The 21,878-nt window shown below is 36.3% G+C and overlaps 2 protein-coding genes across 11 annotated transcripts in view; one reads left to right on the top strand and one right to left on the bottom strand.

Moving 5' to 3' along the window:
- Positions 1-21,878, bottom strand: part of NF1 (neurofibromin 1) — a 290,127-nt gene that overhangs the window by 36,463 nt on the left and 231,786 nt on the right. For all 7 annotated transcript variants that reach the window (XM_003912563.5, XM_003912562.5, XM_009190060.4 and 4 more), the window contains 9 exons: positions 11,951-12,383; positions 10,421-10,761; positions 7,765-7,967; positions 3,608-3,801; positions 2,193-2,333; positions 1,762-2,041; positions 1,096-1,310; positions 801-862; positions 535-649 (listed from right to left, as the gene is read on the bottom strand). In XM_003912563.5, coding sequence (XP_003912612.3) covers positions 535-649; positions 801-862; positions 1,096-1,310; positions 1,762-2,041; positions 2,193-2,333; positions 3,608-3,801; positions 7,765-7,967; positions 10,421-10,761; positions 11,951-12,383 — 1,984 coding nt within the window. The remainder of the gene's footprint in view (positions 1-534; positions 650-800; positions 863-1,095; positions 1,311-1,761; positions 2,042-2,192; positions 2,334-3,607; positions 3,802-7,764; positions 7,968-10,420; positions 10,762-11,950; positions 12,384-21,878) is intronic.
- On the top strand, positions 10,510-20,887 carry EVI2A (ecotropic viral integration site 2A). 4 transcript variants are annotated; one of them, XM_017950491.2, is made up of 3 exons: positions 10,510-10,597; positions 16,588-16,702; positions 19,186-20,887. In XM_017950491.2, exon 3 carries the CDS (start codon positions 19,195-19,197, stop codon positions 19,903-19,905), a length of 711 nt encoding a protein of 236 aa, XP_017805980.2. In that variant the 5' UTR covers positions 10,510-10,597; positions 16,588-16,702; positions 19,186-19,194; the 3' UTR covers positions 19,906-20,887. The 4 variants fall into 4 exon arrangements, with proteins under 4 accessions (XP_017805980.2, XP_009188318.2, XP_009188316.2 ...); XM_009190054.4 differs by lacking the exon at positions 10,510-10,597 and adding an exon at positions 17,200-17,247 and having other exon boundaries at positions 16,473-16,702; XM_009190055.4 differs by lacking the exons at positions 10,510-10,597; positions 16,588-16,702 and adding exons at positions 17,279-17,836; position 17,916.

Raw genomic sequence — 21,878 nt, 5'->3', positions numbered from 1 at the left:
TATTTTACTTTCATTGAAATAAAACATTAACTCCTAAACTGAATCTCAGAATGAATTCAGGAACATTTACTTATTTAATAAATGCTAGAATGATTTCTAATGCTATGGTGATCTTCGTAGCTAGCTTAATGTACATTTGTTTTCTTATGTTTTGATATTTCTACATTATAAGAGTCAGACATTATGATAGTAATTACAAATTAAATAATTTTATACAAGGCTATAGTCTTACCATATAATTAAATACTTTGAAAACTGGTAAAATACTAAGTGTACCTGCTTAGCAAAAGAGGCAACATATTTTATTTTAAAGACATCTTCCTTATCGAAGTAATCAGAGTTTACAAATAAAGACAGCTTCTTTAGAGAAGACTTCAAATAATTACAATAAATAATCAAAATACATTTTAAAGGCTTAATAAGTAACATATATTTTATTGACCTCAAATTTAAATGTCTTTTAGAAAAATGAAAGATATGCTTTACAACTTGAGAACCATAAATATTTGGGAGAAGTGAGGGTGGAACAGGTACCTTGCTAAGAATACGGATAATCTGCTTTATCTGCCCATGAGACACTCGTTTGCTAATACACCCAAAGACAACAAGAGCTCTTGGTTGCAGGGATGGATTATACTGGAATGCAAATCTGCAATTAAAAGATCCACAGAACTTATAAAAACCTTTGTGTTTATATATACTAAATAATAAATTATAAATTATAATATTGATCATACAGTAACAGCTGCATTTTCAACAATACACATATTTTTACAACTTATATTTAATTTGGGACATACCTTTGAGCTAGTTCTGTCCACTGGTCCAGCCACTTGCACGTTGGAATATCTCTCATGCATGCCTAAAAAAGGGGATACTCTGAATACGTATGTGCAGAAATGTTTTTAGAACTGTTAAATGTTTACTGTGATGTCATTAAGTGACCTATCTGTTACCAATAACACAGTCCATCAAGTGTTTTATTTAAGCATTAAGTGCAAAACAGCACAATAAACCAGTATTTCTTCTATATAGTATTTACATATTTTTTAAAAAAGATTTTAACTTAGTTTCTTATCATTTTGCCTTCTCTACCTCCATGATCTCCAATAAAGCTTCTGTGACTGTTTCCAAGGATGTCAAAGCAAAAGTCTCTCTCTCATAGGAGCCAGGAGAGAATGACCTGTCCCGGTAACTGGAACGGAAGGCAATGACAGCAGCTGACTTGACTTTGCTAATGCCAAACAGCAAGTAAAATTTGGGTAATGAGAATTCTGTCAGACTGAGTCTCAAAACTTGCTTGGTCTCTTCTGTAAGAGAATAAAGGAACAAGTAAAGACAGAAAATATTACTTTTTAATTTCTAAAGTTCCATGCTTCATTTTGAATTTAGAAAATCTGAATACCATATAAAAATTACATAATCATGCTCCCTAAATCAAACCTCTAGATACATTGTATTAATGCTTCTTGCTTCATTTATCTACACATTAGTGCTGGTAATGGAACATGGTCAACTGGCACTGAGTATTCTGCTTATGGGATAACTACAAGGGTCTACACGACAAGTATGCTTTATTATAGCTTGATATAGAATGGAAGTAATTTATTTTCTTTTTGGTAATATTGCATATCATTACCACACGCTTAAATTAGCAACTTGGTGTTAGGGCACCAACATAAATAAAATAATCCATATTGATCAGGTGAAGTAAAATGGAGAAAGGAACTGGTAAACACAAATTCCTTTCCGAGAACTTACCACTAAAATGAAGCTGTGAACAAGTACACAGAGAGTGAATGATATTAATGACCAGTCCATGTGTGGAAGCTCTAAGGGAGAGTGGACCTGTGGCTACTAAGAAAGTAACAACGTGGAAGAGGTAGGGAAGATGAGCTGCCACATCAAGGGAATTGTTGAAGGACAGCATCAGCATGTAGCGTGCTAAAATAGCAATATCATCCCACATAAGATGTTGTTCTAAAGTAGGAGTTGGAGATAAGCATGTCTTGTCAATTATTTTGCACATCCTTCCAATAACCTGTAAAGAAGCAAGATTTTTTTTTTAAAAAAACATGGGACTAAAAGTTTTAGCACAAAAGAGTTCAGTTTAAAAGTAATTACAAAACAAAAAACCTCCTGATGATAAAACAGATATGCTATAGTACAGAGGGCAAAAGAAAAGTGATTACCTTGCTTGAAACCAATTTCACATTTCCAGAAGCCAAAGCTACAGCAGTATCTGCCATCACCTCAGCTTTTATTGATCCCAAGCCACCTGTTGCACTGGTTTTGATGAAACTGTCTAGTACAACATCAAGCAGATCTGTAATCTAGTTGAAGAAGGAAAATAACATGTTTTTAATCACTCTACCAATTTTTAATTTAAAAATATTCATTGGAACAGCCTAATCAATATGAAAATTCTATTTTACCTGAGGCCTCAAAAATACTAGATTTTATTTACAGACCTGTCAGTAAATACAATTTATTATAAAATATTCAGGAAAGGATGAGTATATGTATTTGATTCCTTCAGAGATTAAGAGACTGGCATTCAAAAATTTTAAATCTCTATCAATACTATCTTCAGTCACTTGCAAAGTATCTCTGTGCTTTTCTAAGACAGTAATGTAGGATCAATATAAAATAGTTATTTGAAAATACAGAGCTGGGTGCAGTGGCTCACGCTTGTAATCTTAGCACTTGGGGAGGCTGAGGCAGGTGGATTGCTTGAGGCCAGGAGTTCAAGGCCAGCCTGGGCGACATAGCAAAAACCCATCTCTACAAAAAAAAAAAAAAAAAAAAAATTAGCCAGATGTGTTGGTGTGCACCTGTAGGCCCAGCTACTTGGGAGGATGAGGTGGAAGAGTCACTTGAGCCTGGGAAGCAGAGGTTGCAATGAGCCGAGACTGCACTACTGCATTCCAGCCTAGGCAACAGAGTGAGACCCAGTCTCAAAAAAAATAAAATATAGGAAATGACATCAAGTACCAAGATGTTTTCTAGGGCTGTAACACTGGCTCTAAGGTTATTTCAAATTATTTGGAAGAGCAGCAGCAGTGTTTGAGTGAGGACATTATTTCCTTAATTGATTACTCTGAAGAAATGATATGCCTAATTCTTGTCAGATAAAAATAAAATTTACATTATATCCTATTTTAATACTGGCATTCTTATGTAGAACTATAAATGAAAGCAGATGTCCCAAATAGCATCAATAAGAAGAAACATCTACTGACACCTTTGGAATGTAGAGAATTAGAATAAAGCACTATTTACTAGAAATGTCATCAGATTTCTACAGTTCTATATTTTTTATATATATATATATATAAAAGCTAGTTATTTGCACAGTCTATAATTATGCCAAGAAGGAGACTGTGCAAATCACTAGCTTTTCTCTGGCTCTGAGATATGCACTAGACATTTACAATTTTGAATCAGATGAAGAGCTGGGTGAGTGTCTACATGCTTTCTGAAGGAGGAAATTGTGCTTTTTACAACTCTATCCCTAGTATCTGGGGCAGTGCTTTGCCCAACATGGGCACCAGATAAATACCTGCATAAAGGAGATACTAGATAAATATTTGAGCAAACTCAATACCTGCCCAAGGCTTCCCCATATTTTTGCTTGAATAGATGGGTACATCTGTTTTTCATTGATGGTCATTGTTATCAGCTTGTCAAGAATAGCAGTAACTCTTTGTCGTTTGGCATCATCATTATGCTTACAAAAACGAACTAGATTTGACAGCCATGGAGTCATGTATTCCAAACAAAGGTGTTTCAATTCAATACCTGGAAAAAAATACACTATTAGCATGTGATGGTCAATGAAAATCACATCAACAAGTATTTAATATTAAGAATTCAGGGAAAAAACGGTAAAAGGTAAAGACCATTACCTAGAATCAGGCCTGGAGAAAAGAGACTTGGCAAATATATTTTTGTAGAGGTGAAGAAAGAACAGTCCTTGAAGAAAGTAATTTTAAAAGCCAGTAAGCCAATTTTTGAAAAGTTTTGTCTTATTTTCCTCCATTTTAGTCCTTTCTTCTTAAAAAGTTGTTTTATTCTCATTATAAAAGGAAAATGTGGTAATCACAGAAAGTTTGGTAAAAGGAAAGCATCACCGCAAAAATGAAAACTGTATTAACATCGGTGTATCATCTCATCTCTCCTCAGGCTTTCAAATTTATGTAGACTTAATGTACATTTATGTGTGTGTACATAAGTATAATCCACTCTCACTCCCCCACAAAAACTGGGATTATGTTATACATGCACTATGCTCTGAATATTCTTTTCAGTGATTACACTTACATTATTATTATTTTTTGAGACAGTCTCGCTCTGTCACTCAGGCTGGAGTGCAGTGGCTTGATCTGGGCTCGCTGCAACCTCCACCTCCCGGGTTCACGCCATTCTCCTGCCTCAGCCTCCCGAGTAGCTGGGACTACAGGCACCTGCCACCATGCCCAGCTAATTTTTTGTTTTCCTATTTTTAGTAGAGGCGGGGTGTCACCGTGTTAGCCAGGATTGGTCTCGATCTCCAGACCTCGTGATCCGCCCACCTCAGCCTCCCAAAGTGCTGGGATTACAGGAGTGAGCCACTGCGCCTGACCTATACTGAGATTGTTTATTCAACATTACAAATTCTGTGAACTTTTTTTTTAACTTACTTGAAAAAGCTTCACATTTATAAGACAAAAATTGTACAAAAATTTATACACTTTACCTAAAGTCTCAAAGAACTTTTAAAATTGTAAAACGTACACAACATAAAATTTACCATTTTAACTATTTTTAAACGTACAGTTCCGTGGCTTTACCCATTTTTAAGGGCACAGTTCAGTGGCACTGAGTACATTCAAATCATTGTGCAGCCATCACCACCATTCATCTCCAGAACCTTTTCATCTTCCAAACTGAAATTCTGTAACAAAGCCATTTTTTAATGGCTTCATATTATTGCATCAGATGGAGAACCAATAATTTAATCAGTTCCTTATTCTTTGACTTTTGGCCTGTTCATTTTTTTGCTATTATGAATAATATCATATGAAGTTCTAAAGTAGGCAAAATAAATCTATGCAATAGAGGTCATAATAGTGTTTATTCTTGCTGAAGGGAGGGTACTGAGTATATCCCTCTGGATGCTGGAAATGTTCTGTCTTGATCTGGAGATACTTTCATGATGTATTTGCGTGTAAAAGTTCATCAAGCTGTTGACTTAAGATCTTGCACTTTACTGATAAGATATACCCTCAATTTAAAAATCTACATTAAAAAAATGCTATAATAAACATCTTAACATTATTTAGGATAAACGCTAAAAAGCAGAATTATGAGGACAAAAGGTATGAATAGTCTTAAGGTCTTGTTATCCACTTCCAAATGCCTTTCTAGAAAAATTGCCCATACTCACAATTCCACAGACCACCAGGAATAGATCTTAAAAAAAAAACTTTGCCAAGCTGATAACTAAATATATTATCTCACTATTCTTTCAATTTGCTTTTATTAGTGAATTTCTTAAAATATAAATATATATACTTTTTGAGATGGGAGCCTCACTATGTTGTGCAGACTGGTCTCAAACTCCTGGGCTTAGTGATTCTCCTGAGTAGGTGGGATTATAGGCATGCGCCATGGTGCCTGGCTTTTTTCTTTTTTTGTACAAATATTCTTTTTTAAAAACATGATTTGTGTGTTACTGTTAATCCACTTATTAATCTGTAAGCACTCTTCATGATTAAGGATTTCATTCATTCATTCATTCATTCATTCATTCATTCATTTTGAGGCGGAGTCTTCCTCTGTTGCCCAGGATGGAGTGCAGTGGAGTGATCTCGGCTCACCACAACCTCCGCCTCCTGGGTTCAAGTGATTCTCCTGCCTCAGCCTCCTGAGTAGCTGGGATTACAGGCATGCACCACCAAGCCCGGCTAATTTTTGCATTTTTAGTAGAGAGGGGATTTCACCATATTGGCCAGGCTGGCCTCGAACTCCTGACCTTGTGATCCACCCACCTCGGCCTCCCAAAGTGCTGGGATTATAGGCATGAACCACTGTGCCCGGCCGATTGAGGATATTAATCATTTATCATATTTGCTCCAAGTGTATTTCATAGTTTTTAATTATATTCACTTATGTTTATTTTTTAGTAGATATGTTTTGAAGTTTTGTGTAGTCAAATCTGTTCGCTATTTCCTTTGTTTCATTCTATCCCTTTTTTACTTCATATGTCCTTACTCACCTAGAAAGCAATTAAATATTCACTTGTTCCTCTTCTTTTTAAAATGGTTCTAAGCTTTTATATACAATTTTAAAAAATTTATTTTTATTTTTATTTTTTTTTAAATAGAGACAGGCTCTCACTCTATCATCCAGGCTGGAGTGCAGTGGTACAATGATAGCTCACTATAGCCCTGACCTCTGGGGTTCTAGCAATCCTCCAGGCACAATCCTCTTGCCTCAACCTCCCAAAGTGCTGGGATTACAGGCGTGAGCCATCACACATAGTCCTACTCAACTCTTAAATACAGGCAGAACACACTTGGTATCCTGTGGTGTATGGTGAAGATGAAGACCTAATTTAAGTCATTTCCCAACTTCATTTCTTAAATGACTTAATCTCTCCCGCATCAGTTTGTGATGCTTCTTTATCAATCTGTTTCTCTTAAACTGATCTGATGGCTGATTCTTGCACACGTATGTTTTAATTATTGTACTGCTATAAAGTGTTCAGACATCTGTACTATCAAGTCTCAAGTCTCCTTTCAATATTTTCTTAGCTATTTTTGCACTTTTATGTAGAATTTAGAATCATTTAAGTTCTATCTCCATTCTCAATCCTCAAATCCCATGGTTATTTTGATGAAATTACATTAAATTTGTAATAATCTGGGAAGAATTGTTCATGCGGGAACACAATATGCCTTTACATTCACTCAAATCTTTTCTCATATTAATATTTATCACTAAAGTTTATATTTTCCTTGTTTTGTCTGTCCTACACATTTTTTTTTGTTAGGGTTATATTCCTACATCTCTTACCTGAAAAAGAGTCTTAGTGAATTGCTGAAGCTTTTAATGATCTAATATAGAAAAATCAAGAAATATGTTTGAATGCAGAAAAAAAAGTTTTATGTATTACTGGAAAAGGAAAGGGAAGAAAAGGTCAGGAAATATGTTGGGAGAAGATCAACATTTATAAAGCGATTGGATATAAAGATGGACAAATATAAAGAGTGGATGTTAAATTTATGAGACTTAGTTAATACCAAGTCAGAACTGACTCAGGGCCCTGTATTATGTGCCACTGTGCTTGCTCTCCGGGAACTGTACATGTACTTTAAAATTATTGTTCAAAGTCAACCTGAAGAAAAGAGAAAATGATTAGTTCTCTAAAATTAAGGAGGCAACATGGATACTTATGTGAACTTTTCTGCAAACAAGAGAAATGCTGAAGCTACTTAAACTGTAACAGTGAAGAAAAGTAGTGGTCCAGAGTTATGTAAAGTACCAAACTCTTGCCACTTTGCTTTTATTGTCAGAATTTTGGTGGATTTCTCAATGTGGCCTACCAAAAAGTTCCTTCAGAGTTCCTTCAGTTACAGGGTACCACAGATATAAAATCAGAAGAGGAAAAAAAGTAAAAATATAAGTGAAAGGCTTCACTGGCAAATTCTGAAATGAAAGGGTTTTCTTTGAATTCTCTTAGAATAATTGTTAGTATTAAAGAAAATTATCATTACTTACTAGATTTGCTAAATCCAGAAATACACTCTTCCAAAAATTCTAATGTGAGGTGTGGCTCATTGGCTGCCAGTGTCTTACTAATAGAGACAATAAAGAGGGTGTTGTTGGCAGGGATACATAAACCTGATGTCTCTAGTAACTGGCCCTCGATTTTTAAATTAAAGGTACAAGTTAAGGCACACAGAAGATTATAGGCAGCTGACCTAGAAGAAAACACAAATGAAGTTGTTTTAAAACGTATTTTTCCTTATAGTTCCAAAATGTTTTCATAACATACAATTTGTGATTCTATTACAAAGTATCATCAACTATTTTTAAGTTTTATGATCAATTAGAAATAAGATGCTATAATTCCACAGTAAAACCAAAATACCCCTTAATCATTTAGGGATTTTATAAAAAGGGAGACACTTCATATAACCATAAGAGCACTGTGAGGCTCCTACGACAGAGAGGCGGGGTGCAGGCTTTCCTAAAATCAATCTTACTGGGACATAAAATATGAAAGGACTTATGGTCCTAAGGTGGATCAATAGAAATTAAGTCAGAATAAGGCACACAATACATTTTTAGTAAAGCCAAAACTCAAATTCTGGTTCCCTTTCCCACTAGATCCAGTTATAATGGGGATCGTAAGGACAGGTATCAGATGGCCCTTCCCTTCATCAAATTGGAATGTGAAAATCTTTAATCAGGGTCTGCTGAACTTCTTTCTGGGTGTCCTAAAAGTTACCCTACAAACTGAAGGTTAAAAACAAAATTAACTTATAATTAAGTCCTCCCATGTTTCCCTCTATGACCTCATTACATCATATACAACCACCAATATCGAAAAAAACCTGTAATATCCAGGTTTCATTGAGACCAAACATCACTTACAAATGTCTGAAAATATATTTAAGCAATTTAGGAGACGGTCTAAAACACTCAGACTCAATTTAAAAATTTTAATTTTCTCCCCTGTCCAGTAAAGGAAATAGTTTGCTCAGTAAACGTCAGGTTTTCCTTACGTCTGAATGTTTATCATGCTACTATATTTATGCAACAACCATATAGGAGAACAAAGCCACTAGAATTTAAGTCTGCCTAAAGGCTTTTTCTCTGGGATGACATGCTTCAGCAAAAAGCAGAAGTTGTAAGAGATTGCTTTAGGTCACTAGAGAAGAATACAGGTTTACCCAGGCTAATAATTGTTAAAAGGTTGTTTGTATTTTTCAGTGAAGGTCTTTGAATTAGAAATTAAAGGCAGGCTTACAGCTCCATGTATCTAAAATGTGAATATTAGTGTTATTGTTTCTAAGTTTAAATATCTTTTTTCTTTTTTAAAAAAATTTTAGAGTCTCACTATGTTCCCCAGGCTGGTGTGCATTGGCTATTCACAGACATGATTATAGCACACTGCAGCCTTGAACTCCTGAGCTCAAGCTGTCCTCCCGCCTCAGCTTCCTGAGTAGCTGGAACTACAGGTGTGTGCCACGGTGCTCAGCTTGTATCTTTTACTAATTCCCAGGAATTCTAAGTTATACAATTTTGACAAAACTTTTATCCTGTGTATTTCAACACTTATAAAGAATTGGACTTCCTCAACCCAGGATAGGTGTCACAGACACCTATGAGATAAAGGAAGCAAAGCATACACAAAATCTTGCAATTTCTAAAGCCCGTCCAAGTAAATAAATCTTGATTTTTTTTTTCTTTTTCCTTTTAAGTAAAGGAGAATTTGGAATCCTAAAAGGCCCACTATAAAATCTGGGCTATGTTATCCTCAGGGAAAATTTTCAGAAGAATTTACATCTGTAAAAATCTTCGAAGTCTCAAGGTACTTGAGACAAATAATTATCCTAACTTGGTAAGGAGAGGTGCAAGGAGACGCTGGCAGGGAGGGAAAAGGTAAGATAAGAAAATACTACTTACCAAGTATAAACTATTCGTTAGGTTGCTATGCTATACTACTACACATACTATTTTTTAAGCTTTTGTAGGTATATGAGGAAGGCAATTAACTTTATTTTACAAATGAGGAAACTAGATCTCTGAGAACTTCAGTATCTTTCTCAAAGTACATAGCGAGAAAGTGGCATATCTGTTCAAACCAAATCTACTCACTCCACAGCCATGCTCTTTCCACATGCATATTCAAATTATTAACCCTAAATGGAACCAATTACACTCTGCTCAGATGATGTATTTAAGATTTATTTTGGGAATTTTGTTAAGAGTGATGTAGGTGGAAAGTATGCAATACTGTTACCAAGTTATTAAACATTAGGCCTTCTTTTGTCAAATGATAATCTGACTTGACTTTTAAAGTAAATAGTGATATACTTCTGAAAATGGAAAAAAAATTGAGGACTTAGAGGAGGAAAAACTTAATTTAGGATACTTTGGGGAAAAAAAAATCTGCTATGTCATTTTGTTTTACATGAAAGTTTCCTGGAGAAAGGACATATATTGGTTTAGTGTGAATCACCCTGTTTGGAATTCCACAGTTCATGTGAATACCCCACAACTTGATGATGTCACAGTGGTTAACCAACACTGCATACCTTCCAATTTACAATATTAAGGTAGAGGCTATTTTAAAATTCATTAAATGGTCTTACTTTAAAAGCAACAAACCCCAAATAAAACTGAAGTGAATTTTTAAAAAACCTACCGTAAACTCGGGTCAGAACTGCCTAAATTAAGTAATGCGATATTGAGCAGTGTCCCAGGGACATCTTTTGGCCGAATCTTGGTGTGTTGGGGGATAGAGTCGGGCTGTGACAGCTCCCAGCGGGTCCGGATATGAATGATAGACTGGACAATGGCTTCACACTCCTGGTGCATGAAGGTGAGCGGCGTGCCCTGGTTTGCAATGGTTAAGGTGAACTGGTTCTCATCTACTAGGCAGATTTCTTCAATTTCCGAAGCATAATAGATGTCATTTAAAAAGACTGATTGTCCTAGGACTTTTGTTCGCTCTGCTGAGGTTACCTGGACAGCAGTAGAACCAACCTGGAAAGTGGTGGTGAGGGGGTGAAGTGGAGAAGAATTAAATTATTTTACATAAAATTCTAAAAGGCTCCAGAAACCAACCAACCAACCAAAACACTATGCCATTTAAGGAAGAGTTCCCACCATTGTATATTCAAATGGTTCAGTAATTGTTATGATAAATGTTCTCAAAAGAAATAAACATTTACAAAATTTTTATTTTTTCTTTTTGAAAAGGTCAAGAATCTTATAGAATGCCGGGCGCAGTGGCTCATACCTGTAATCCCAGCACTTTGGGAAGCTGAGGTGGGCAGATCACTTGAGGTCAGGAGTTCATGACCAGCCTGGCCAATAACCGCGTCTCTACTAAAACTACAAAAACTAGCCTGCCGTGGCGGTGGGCACCTATAATCCCAGCTACTGGGGAGACTGAGGCAGGAGAATCACTTGAACCCGGGAGGCAGAGGGTGCAGTGAGCCAAGATCATGCCACTGCACTCCAGCCTAGGCGACAGAGTGAGATTTCAAATAAAAAAAAAAAAGAATCTTACAGAAAAGTACGGATTTTATCCTGAAGGTTCATGTTCCTCACTCTGCAAAAAGCATGCAATAATCAGAAGAACTCTCATTAGGTAATTTCTACTCTCCACACATTCCTACGATTTGAATGACGTAACAAACTGCCCTCTCCAAAAAGCTCTTCTACTTCCAGCCTAACCTAGAATAAAATGTATACGTCTCATATCCTCCACAGGACCTCCATGATGAAACAAATGTTGGTCTTCCTACATCTAGATTTACATAACCTTTTATTTTTTGAGACAGAGTCTCCCTTTGTTGCCCAGTCTGGGGTGCAGCGGCACAATCTTGGCTCACTGCAACCTCCACCTCCCAGGTTCAAGCGATTCTTCTGCCTCAGCCTCCCATGTAACTGAGATTACAGGTCCCCACCACCATGCCCAGCTAATGTTTGTATTTTAGTAGAGACGGGGTTTCACCGTGTTGGCCAGGCTGGTCTTGAACTCCTGACCTTAGGCGATCCGCCCACCTTGACATCCCAAAGTGCTTGGATTCAGGCGTGAGCCACCGCAATGGCCTTACGTGACATTTTATACACCACTATGGGGGTAGGACACCTAGGGAGGCCAGGATATAGTCTAGTCAGTCAAGAAAAGCAATGAATCATTTACAAAACACAGACTAAAACTTACTTTAATAGAAACTTTGGTATCTTTGTGAGCTAGCTTGAGAGCATTGTGGAATACCTTCAGGTCCTCTTCTAAAGCCAAGGTGGCAGCAGGTAGTTTCTGTTGTTCGTGCTCTATGTGCTCAGCCAGTTTCCCAGGACAGTCTATGAAAACAAGCCTTTTGCTACCTTTGAGGCCAGTCAGCAGCCGCTCATGGTACTTGGTGTACTCCCTGACCCAGGAGTTACAGTTATAGATATAGACTGCGGAGACGTTGTCGTAAGCAAAGCCAGGAAAAACAACAAACCACTTAGAGAGAAAGTCTGTTTTAAAGCGATTGCTAGGCCCGGTATGGGTAAGGTCCACTACAATTTCATATGGCTTTGCATAATATGGCTTTAAAGTCAGTAAGACATGGTATATCAGCAAATCACCATTGATTTGACCAGTTTTGAACCTAAGGAAAATGACAAAAAAGACAAAGATTATTAACAGTGTTTTAAATAAATATACAGATGCCACTCATCGATTTTATTTTATGGTTCATTTTCTAGAGAGAATAATATAAAACAATTCTTCAAAGTCTGGATTCATTTTTTAAATCAGTTGTTTTTTGAACACTGAGAAATAAGGCTAAGAGAAGAGACAAATCTCTAATTCAAAAATTTTGAGCAACAACAACAATAACAAATTTGCTCATTAGTCAAGAAGGGAAGAAAACAGTGGGAATTAGTAGGTTGCCTGCAGGCCCACCAAACTCCTTAGGCAAACAGTCTGGTAGGAATGACCCATCTGGAGCTCTGGAGTGAGATGGTTTCAGCCAATCCATTTATCCCACCTTGATCACAGACTGATTCAGCAATGAACACATGATTCAAACCAGGACAACCAGGGCCAAAGAGGCCCAGTTCAGGTACTTTAGCTTAAATTGTTGGGATTTGAGACATTTCTTTCCTGGTGTTTATAAACAAGGGAATACATAGCCCTAGGAGTTGCTAGCTCATATTTTGGGATATAAAAGAAGAGCTTCCCAAAAGACTGAAGAGAAAGAGCTGAGAAATAAAAAGACAAACTGGAGCTTTGGCCATATCATTTGTGTCTTAGATAAAGCCTCTCCTGGGGTCAAATTTATCCCAGGACTACTTAGTTATATAAGCCAATAAATACCGTGTGTTGATTAAGCCATATTAGGTCATATGTTGCTTAAAACCAAAAAAATACTAATAAATGTGAGCAGCCACAGTGATGACCATGAAAAAGCCCTGAAGTAATGGCACCAAAGTTTCAAATCAAAAGAATCTATATTAACTCAGGCCCAAAGTTTTCTGTATGTGATGATTCTGGTGATAATACTACTAAGTAAGTTAAAATAAATATCTTTACCTCAGAGGTTGGTTAATGGATATAAAAATATAATTAGGGCTTGGCACAGTGGCTCACGCCTGTATTCCCAGCACTCTGGGAGGCTGAGGCCGGTGGGTTACATAAGGCCAGGAGTTTGAGACCAGCCTGGCCAACATGGCAGAACCCTGTCTCTACTAAAAATACAAAAATTAGCCAGGAATGGTGGTGCATGTCTGTAATCCCAGCTACTTGGGAGGCTGAGGCACGAGAATCACTTGGACCTGGGAGGCAGAGGCTGCAGTGAGTTGAGACTATACCACTGCACTTCAGCCTGGGCAACAGTGAGACTGTCTTAAAAAAAAAAAATAATATATGTATTATTATAATTAGATAGAAGGAACAAGTTCTACTATTCATAGTAAGGTGACTAGTTAATAGTAACGTTGTATATTTCAAAACAGCTAGATGAAACAATTTATTTTCTTTGAGGCAATGGATATCCTAATCACCCTGATTTAATCATTACACACTATATGCATGTATCAAAATATCACACATACAGGCAGGGCATGGTGGCTCACGCCCGTAATCCCAGCACTTTGGGAGGCCAAGACAGGCAGATCACCTGAGGTCGGGAGGTCAAGACTAGCCTGGCCAACATGGCGAAACCCTGTCTCTACTAAAAATACAAAAATTAGCTGGGCGTGGTGGCACGTGCCTGTAGTCCCAGCTACTTGGGAGGCTGAGGCAGGAGAATTGCTTGAACCCGGGAAGCAGAGTTTGCAGTGAGCTGAGATTGCGCCACTGGACTCCAGCTTGGGCGATAGAGCGAGACTCCAACAAAAAAAAAGCAAAAACAAAACAAAACAAAAAAAATCACACATACCCCATTAATATGTACAAATTATCATGTATCAATAAAAAACTGCACCTCAGAGTTTTTAATCTTGTTGGGAGAAAATAAGATAAAAATATGACAAGTCAAATGATTTTAAAACAAGTCAAATATTTCAAGATAAACGATATGAAGTAGAATGTAATCACTTGTCAAAGAACTGCAGAGAAAATACTGTTATTAAGACAAAAGAGAGAGAGAGAGATCAACACAAACTGGGCAGTCAGTGAAAGCTACATAGAAGATACAGTGGCTGAATCGGGTAAGGAGGAATGCAGAACTCAGCAAGAGGATTGGGCACGCCTTATGGAGAAAGACAAAAAGGAAAAGAAACCGGTAACTAGATGTGTTGAAGAGACAGCTAGTCTAGCCAGAATGGAGGATTCAGGTAGGGAAGTTTTGAGAGATAAAGCTGGGAAAATACAGAATAGTCAAATTGTGAAGAGACCATAACTGCTCAACCAAAGGGCTTAGGTTTTCTCCTAGGGGCTCATCATTTCTCAGCATATGTTCTGTGGACTACCGGCATCAGAATCACCTGTGGTGCTTGATCAAAACGCAATTTTCTGGTCCCAACCTGGACCTACTAAATATGAATCTATGTAGTGGGGCCTGGAAATTTTTATTATGGTTTTTTTTTTTCTTTTTTTCTTAACTCAGGCTGGACTGCAATGGCATGGTCACGGCTCACGGCTCACTGTAGCCTTGACCTCCCCAGGCTCAGGTGATCCTCCCACCTCAGCCTCCTGAGTAGCTGGGACTACAGATAAGTACCACCATGAACAGCTAGTGTTTTTTTTTGTTGTTTGTTTTTGTTTTTGTTTTTGTTTTTTTTCTGTAGAGACAGGATTTTGCCATGCTGCCCAGGCTGGTCTCGAACTTCTGTGGCTCAAGTAATCCTCTCACCTCAGCCTCCCAAAGTGCTGAGATTACAGGTGTGAGCCACCATGCCCTGCTTTTATTGTTTTTAAACAATCCTCTCATCTGATGTTTAAGTACACAAACATTTCTGAATCATTACTGTAAGTATTAGGGAATGTTCAACCGGTTTTATTTTCCCTTAAAGAAAGGGGTGATATGACCAAAGAAAGTGATGTATACAAGATATATGAAGGAGTCAGGGCTACCGAAAAGGTACTGTAGAGTCTAGGTATGACCTGATAAGGATCTAAAATACTACTGTAGACAGTAAAGACAGGGAAAAAGAAACTGATCCAAGAATATGAAGGAAGGACCAACATGATTCAAAGTCTGATCAGGACTGAGAAGACTTGAATTAAAATGGTGTGTTGTATACTAAGCCTCTGATATTAGAATGTTGCTATCATGCACAGAAACAAGAAGACTGTGACAGGCAGTCTCTTTTAAAGAAAAAATAAAGTTCTTTTTATTTTATTAACTTAATTAATTTTTAAGAGATGGAGTCTTGCTATGTTACCCAGGCTGGATTTGAACTCCTGGGCTCCAGTGATCCTCCTACCTCAGCCTCCCTAGTTGCTGGGATTACAGATAGGTGCTGCCATACCCAGTTTTGTTTTGTTTTGTTTTTCTGAGACAGAGTCTTACTCTGTCACCCAGGTTGGAGTGCAATGGCATGATCTCAGCTCATGCAGCCGAGATCTCATGATCTCTGCAGCCTCCACCTCCCGGGTTCAAGCAATTCTCCCGTCTCAGCCTCCCAAGTAGCTGGGACTATAGGTGCACGCCACCCGGCCCAGCTAATTTTTGTATTTTTAGTAGAGACAGGTTTTCTCTATGTCAGCCAGGCTGGTCTTGAACTCCTGGCCTCAAGTGATCTGCCTGCCTCACCCTCCCAAAGTGCTGGGATTACAGGCATGAGCCACTGTGTCCAGCCCATACCCAATTCTTAAAGTCTGTTTCAGACATGTTAAACTTGAGGTGATGACAGGATGTTTGACAGTTGTGTGTGTGTGTGTGTGTGTATACACACACTACACCACACAAAAGCATTTTCTGTCCCATATAATCTAAGCTTACTAGATATTTTCTCAAATAATTGTTGCAGTTCCACAATTGTATATTATCTGACCAGCATCCCATGGACTCCAAACTCACATTTTCAAATCAGTCTGTAGATTTCAAATACGTCTTTTAGAGAAGATTTGAAATGGAAGATACCATTTCAAAACCTCTTTTGAATGACACTAAAGCATGTAGCAGGCCTACAGAATGAGCATACTGTCAAACGGCATTAAGTGGAAAACCCTCCCTGTTCTGGAGGCGGGGATTTGTTCTACAAAGCCTCCTGTCATGCCAGTGGCCAACTAGACGAGTTGGAGTTTTTTCGTTTTTTTTCCCCCCCGTGACATGTGCTTTAGTTGCAGTGGAAAGGAAATGTGTCATCTGTGGTTTGGTTTTAAAAGTGGAAAACTAGCTGCACATATCCTTTTTTTTACTGCAGATTTACTTTAAGGCTCATATTCTCCAAGTCTATTCTGCTTTAAATAAGAAGACAAGAAAAGAAGTGGTTTATCAAAATCACGTTATAATCAGATTTTGACCAAGCATTTTGTAAGGTAGGTCATATATATATATATGGCTTTTCTTATGCCTTTTCACTTCTAACTTTTGACAGATTAGTGTTCGAGGAAATGCTATCAAAATGTATAAGAATCTCACTAACAAACTAGAATCGTAAGTGACTGAAAATGTATACTTTTTTTTCTGTCCTATTACATAAATTTTAAGTTAGAAATGAAAAAATTTACCATCGCCATGGAGTTTTAAATTAGGACTAGGAAAGATTTAAGTTTGGATTTCACAAGTAAACCGCACATGTTTTGTTATTTTTCAAAAGTTAAAAAATAAAATTCTCTTCACTAATGCTTGGACATTACAAATTCTACTGAAAATAAATTCTGCCGAAAATGATCAGAGATAAGAAAACTTTTGATAACACAACCTGGCCTCCAAGGCATAAACTGGTGTAAAAACAGTCCTCAATTCTCAGGCATTTGTAAGGGCAAGAGAAAGTCTCATTTTGTCATACAGTTTGTTTATTTGGGCATTGCAGTACATCTGGCTGAAGACAATCAACAGCAGGCCTATTATCTGTCCCGTGGTAAGCACTGTTAAAATGTGTACCAATACTGTGATGTATACTACACTGTTAATGAACTAATGTGACAAGAATAATCCACTTTAAATCATTATAGCATCTAATACAGAAGTCCAGTCTAGTATAAAAAGAAGGAAATTACTTGCTAATCCAATTTCAAGTATTTCTTTTTGTGAAATAATCATGAAATATCCAAAGATTTATGTCACTAAACTTAAAAATTAAAGATGAACACTATTATATAAAAGCCAGTGACTTGTGCCTTTAACTGTCTACTAAAGGTCATAATCTAAAAAGTAATCTTAATCCTAGAATATTTAATAATAGAGTTTTTCCTTCCTACTATTAATATGAAATACAGTCTCCAGTTAGCATTGTTTATTACATGCTACTTTTGTTTGTATAACTCAACATATCACATTTCTTATTTTCAATTTCTTTATTTTAATAGTATACAAATGTTAGCCAATGACATATAACAACCATTTCTTATAAAACCTTGATGTTCAAAAGCCCGACTAGCAGTAGCATCCATGTTGCTTAGGAGTTGGTTTGGAAACAAAGACTTTCAGGCCCTACCTATACTAGCTAGGTAAGAATCTGCTTTTTTCTTTTTTTTAAAAAAAAGGACTCCTATGTACATTTGAGAAGAATTTCTATAGCACACATAGGGTTCTTAACCAGGCAATTTCATTTAGTAAATCTCAGGAGAACAATACAGTTTTGCTTTTAGTTCATTCAAATAAATGCTAACAGTAAAATACTCCTTTCAAAAGTAGCTCAAGACAAACAGGTATATTATTATAAGATACCTCAATAATGATTATAAATCTTTCCTGCTGGGTTAGCGGTACATGAAACTGTTAAATTCTAAGATATGCCATTTCTATTTAAATCAATTATATGGTAGATAATAAAAATTTATAATATAACTTGTCTCCTTTTTGTTCTGGTTTCCAACAAGCTCAGGGCCAAAGTGGAAATTCAACTTTTTCAATTATATGTTGAGATGCTTAGAATCTGCCACTTCATCCCAAATCAAGATCCTGATGCTCTATTTCTATTTTATTACATATTTTCTTTTTTTTTTTTGTTTTTTTACAATTATGTCAAATCAGAAAAAATGCTAAGTATAAATGATGTTTTAAAAGAAAACCCAACAACTTCTATTGAACTTTTAAGTCTATTCAGAGGAAATCTTCTGCTTTTTTTCAGATTTTTAGGTTGAGAAAACCAATACGCCTTTGCCTTCAGAAAGATATAGTCAGTCCGGGGAAATAGAAATGAAAAGAGACAACCACCACAGTAAAACTGTGTTCACAAATATACTTACAAATATATTTCTAAGTACCAGCTTTATTCTAAGCTTCAAGATGAACACCCAAGAAGGAAAAAGAACACCCTGAATTCCTATTAGAAGTTCAGTTTCTTTTGGTTGCTACCAAACTTCCCCTCTTTCCACCAAAAAAAATTTGCATTTTTATTTCATACATGAAGCAAGAAGGTCAAGGTCACATTTCTTCTGTAAAGATTGGTGACAGGTTAGAGGATGGGTAGTTTCTGCAAGAATGATCCTTAATTTTTTTTTTTTTAAAGAAGGAATCAGAGAAGTAAAAGCAGAACTGACTGACTCAAAGCAGAAGTCTAACATGCTTCAAAGGGAGAAAACCACATAAAGTCATGATATTCCACTTAAAATGATTAATATTTATTTGTAATGCTAACTTCTAGCATCTAAAAGTGTAATAGAAAGTAAAATGCTTCTTCACACATAGCTGAATAGGAAAGAAATTCAGTTGAGAATGAATTCAGGGTAGTGAATATTAGGCATAAGCTTGTAGTTTACCCATAACATCTCAACACTATCTTTTAACTACAGCTACCAAAACTAGGATCCATTATTCTTTCACAAACTAACAAATTATATTCCTATCCCAACAGATTACCAGTATGCCCATGGACATGGAACACACAGGACATTACCTACATCTTGCCTTTCTGATGACAACAGTTTTTTCTTTGTCTCCTGGAACAAAAGCAAACTATACCCATCTGTGGGCTAATAGTACTACTTCCTGGGATTCAGTTATTCAAAATAAGACAGGCAGAAGCCAAAATGAAAACATTAACACAAACCTTATAACTCCTGAAGCAGATTATAAAGGTAATTCTACAAACATGCCTGAAACATCTCACATCGTATCTTTAACTTCTAAATCTGAACAGGAGCTTTATATACCTTCTGTCGTCAGCAACAGTCCTTCAACAGTACAAAGCATTGAAAACACAAGTAAAAGTCATGGTGAAATTTTCAAAAAGGATGTCTGTGCGGAAAACAACAACAACATGGCTATGCTAATTTGCTTAATTATAATTGCAGTGCTTTTTCTTATCTGTACCTTTCTATTTCTATCAACTGTGGTTTTGGCAAACAAAGTCTCATCTCTCAGACGATCAAAACAAGCAGGCAAGCGTCAGCCTAGAAGCAATGGTGATTTTCTGGCAAGCGGTCTATGGCCTGCTGAATCAGACACTTGGAAAAGAACAAAACAGCTCACAGGACCCAACCTAGTGATGCAATCTACTGGAGTGCTCACAGCTACAAGACAAAGAAAAGATGAAGAAGGAACTGAAAAACTTACTAACGAACAGATGGGTTAGTGAAGAAAAATGCAAAGTAGCAATGAGAAGGGTTATGGAGTAAAAATGAAGTCAGTTCGTATTTAATCCCAAAGTGTTGTTCTGATGATCTAAAATTTGACATGGTAGACCTTGTAATTTAGAATCAAGTGGGTGAGACAGAAAGAAGTATGCCTGCTTAATTACTTAAACTGTGTACTTTTGTTTTGACACTGAATATTTTAAACAGCAAATAATAAAATAAGCATTTGAGCAAAGTTTTAAGGATAAATTGAGGAAACTGATTAACAGAGATAGAAAGAGATAACTGAATAAATATTCCCTATGTAGCAATAGTGGTTAGATGACCTTTGTCTGAATGTAATTAAACTTTGAAGAGTTTTAGTGTCCTTAAAGCCAAGTATATGCTTTAACATCAAATGGAAGTCAAATTCCTAATGCAAAGATAGAGCTAAACTGTGCAATTTAATGGTACCTTCTTTGCTGGATGTGGCAGAATCCACACCAGCTTATCAATCAACACAGCTAATTTTAGCCTAGACGCTTTTATCTTTCATATGGCACACGTAAGAAAGTGTTTTTCTACTATTAATATTAAATTAAAACCTTTAATTTTGTATAATAAATTAAAACTCAGAATAAACCTGTGACTATGTATATTTCCATTCACTTTATTACTTTAGAGAACACGTTGTAAAGATCAGTAAGAAACAGAGCACTACTAAAATAAATAAGATTTATACCCACACCAATAGGCTAAGTGTAAATGTAAAGTATGTTTTACTGTTTAAGATTAATAATATTCATCTTTTCTATAAATACTACTTACTGGAACATTAACAACAAGTACTCAAGGGTTGATTAATATTTGGACTTCAAGGATGCCAAGTAGCCTAATGATTGATTTGGGGTGTGTGTGTGTGTGTGTGTGTATGTTCAAATTTGGAAAACTGGATACTTCAGGTTATTATTTAACCTTTCAATAAACTGGCTTCAAGTAAAATAATGACTTACATTTAAGTTGAGACCCCCCCCATCTTCAATTAAATATATTACAAAAATTGGTTTGACAGACTTTCCAAATATCTACTGAAATTAACACAGGGCTAAGATCAGGCCACATTTCAAAAAACTCATCCCTTATTGGGCATTTATTTTGGCCAATATACTAACCATTTTAAAAAATATTTTTTATACATTTTTTCCCAAGTATGATTACAACCTTACTCTCCCTTCTAAGCTAGTGATTCTTACCCTGGCTGCATGTCAGAATCACCTGAAAAGTTTTTTAAAAACACCAATGCTTAATCCCTATGTCTTCCTTCTGATGCAACTGGAATGGGGTGAACTCTAGGCACTGGTAATTTTTACGTAACTCTCAAGGTGATAGCTGCTCTTGGTCATCAAATTTAAACGTCTAGGTATTATTAAAATGAGAGAAAAAAAATAAAGCATTACTTTTATCATCAATTTATTAGCAATTTGTAAAAACCAAATCTATTCTCTAAACAAGAAATCATAAAAATATTATTCCAGACAAAGTTAAGTGTCAACAAAGTAACAAAGAAAGCATAAGAATATTCATGCCAGTCATCGTGACTGAAATCAGGTTATCTTTTGAGCGGAAAAATGACCCAGATTAGAAATGAAACTGGACAGACTTTCCATTCTGTGCAAAAATTGAAAATTTGAGATTGTGCACCAACACATCCAGTAATAACACAAAGCATCCTTGACTCAAGGGTCGTTAAATAAATACTTGTCAGAGAAAATTAAAATAAATTAGTATCATTATAAAACTAGGAAACTACTTTCATATTCAACATACTAGTCAAACATTTTCTCACCAGACAGCTTCTACCACAGGGATATTTAAAAGAATATTTAAAATTCACTACTTACTATCTTGGCTACTAAACATATACTCTCAGAATGATACTATCCAATGATAGTTACTGAACAAACAGAAGTGGTTCCTTTCCAAATGACAGGTA

This window comes from Papio anubis, chromosome 17 (genome assembly GCF_008728515.1).
Source record: "Papio anubis isolate 15944 chromosome 17, Panubis1.0, whole genome shotgun sequence".
NCBI lineage: Eukaryota > Metazoa > Chordata > Mammalia > Primates > Cercopithecidae > Papio > Papio anubis.
Note: the sequence above shows the minus strand (reverse complement) of the source record. Positions and strands in the feature narration are given on the sequence as shown.

Coding starts and splice junctions, on each gene's coding strand:
- EVI2A (XM_009190055.4), top strand. CDS start 17,778: ATGTTGCTTAGGAGTTGGTTTGGAAACAAAGACTTTCAGGCCCTACCT.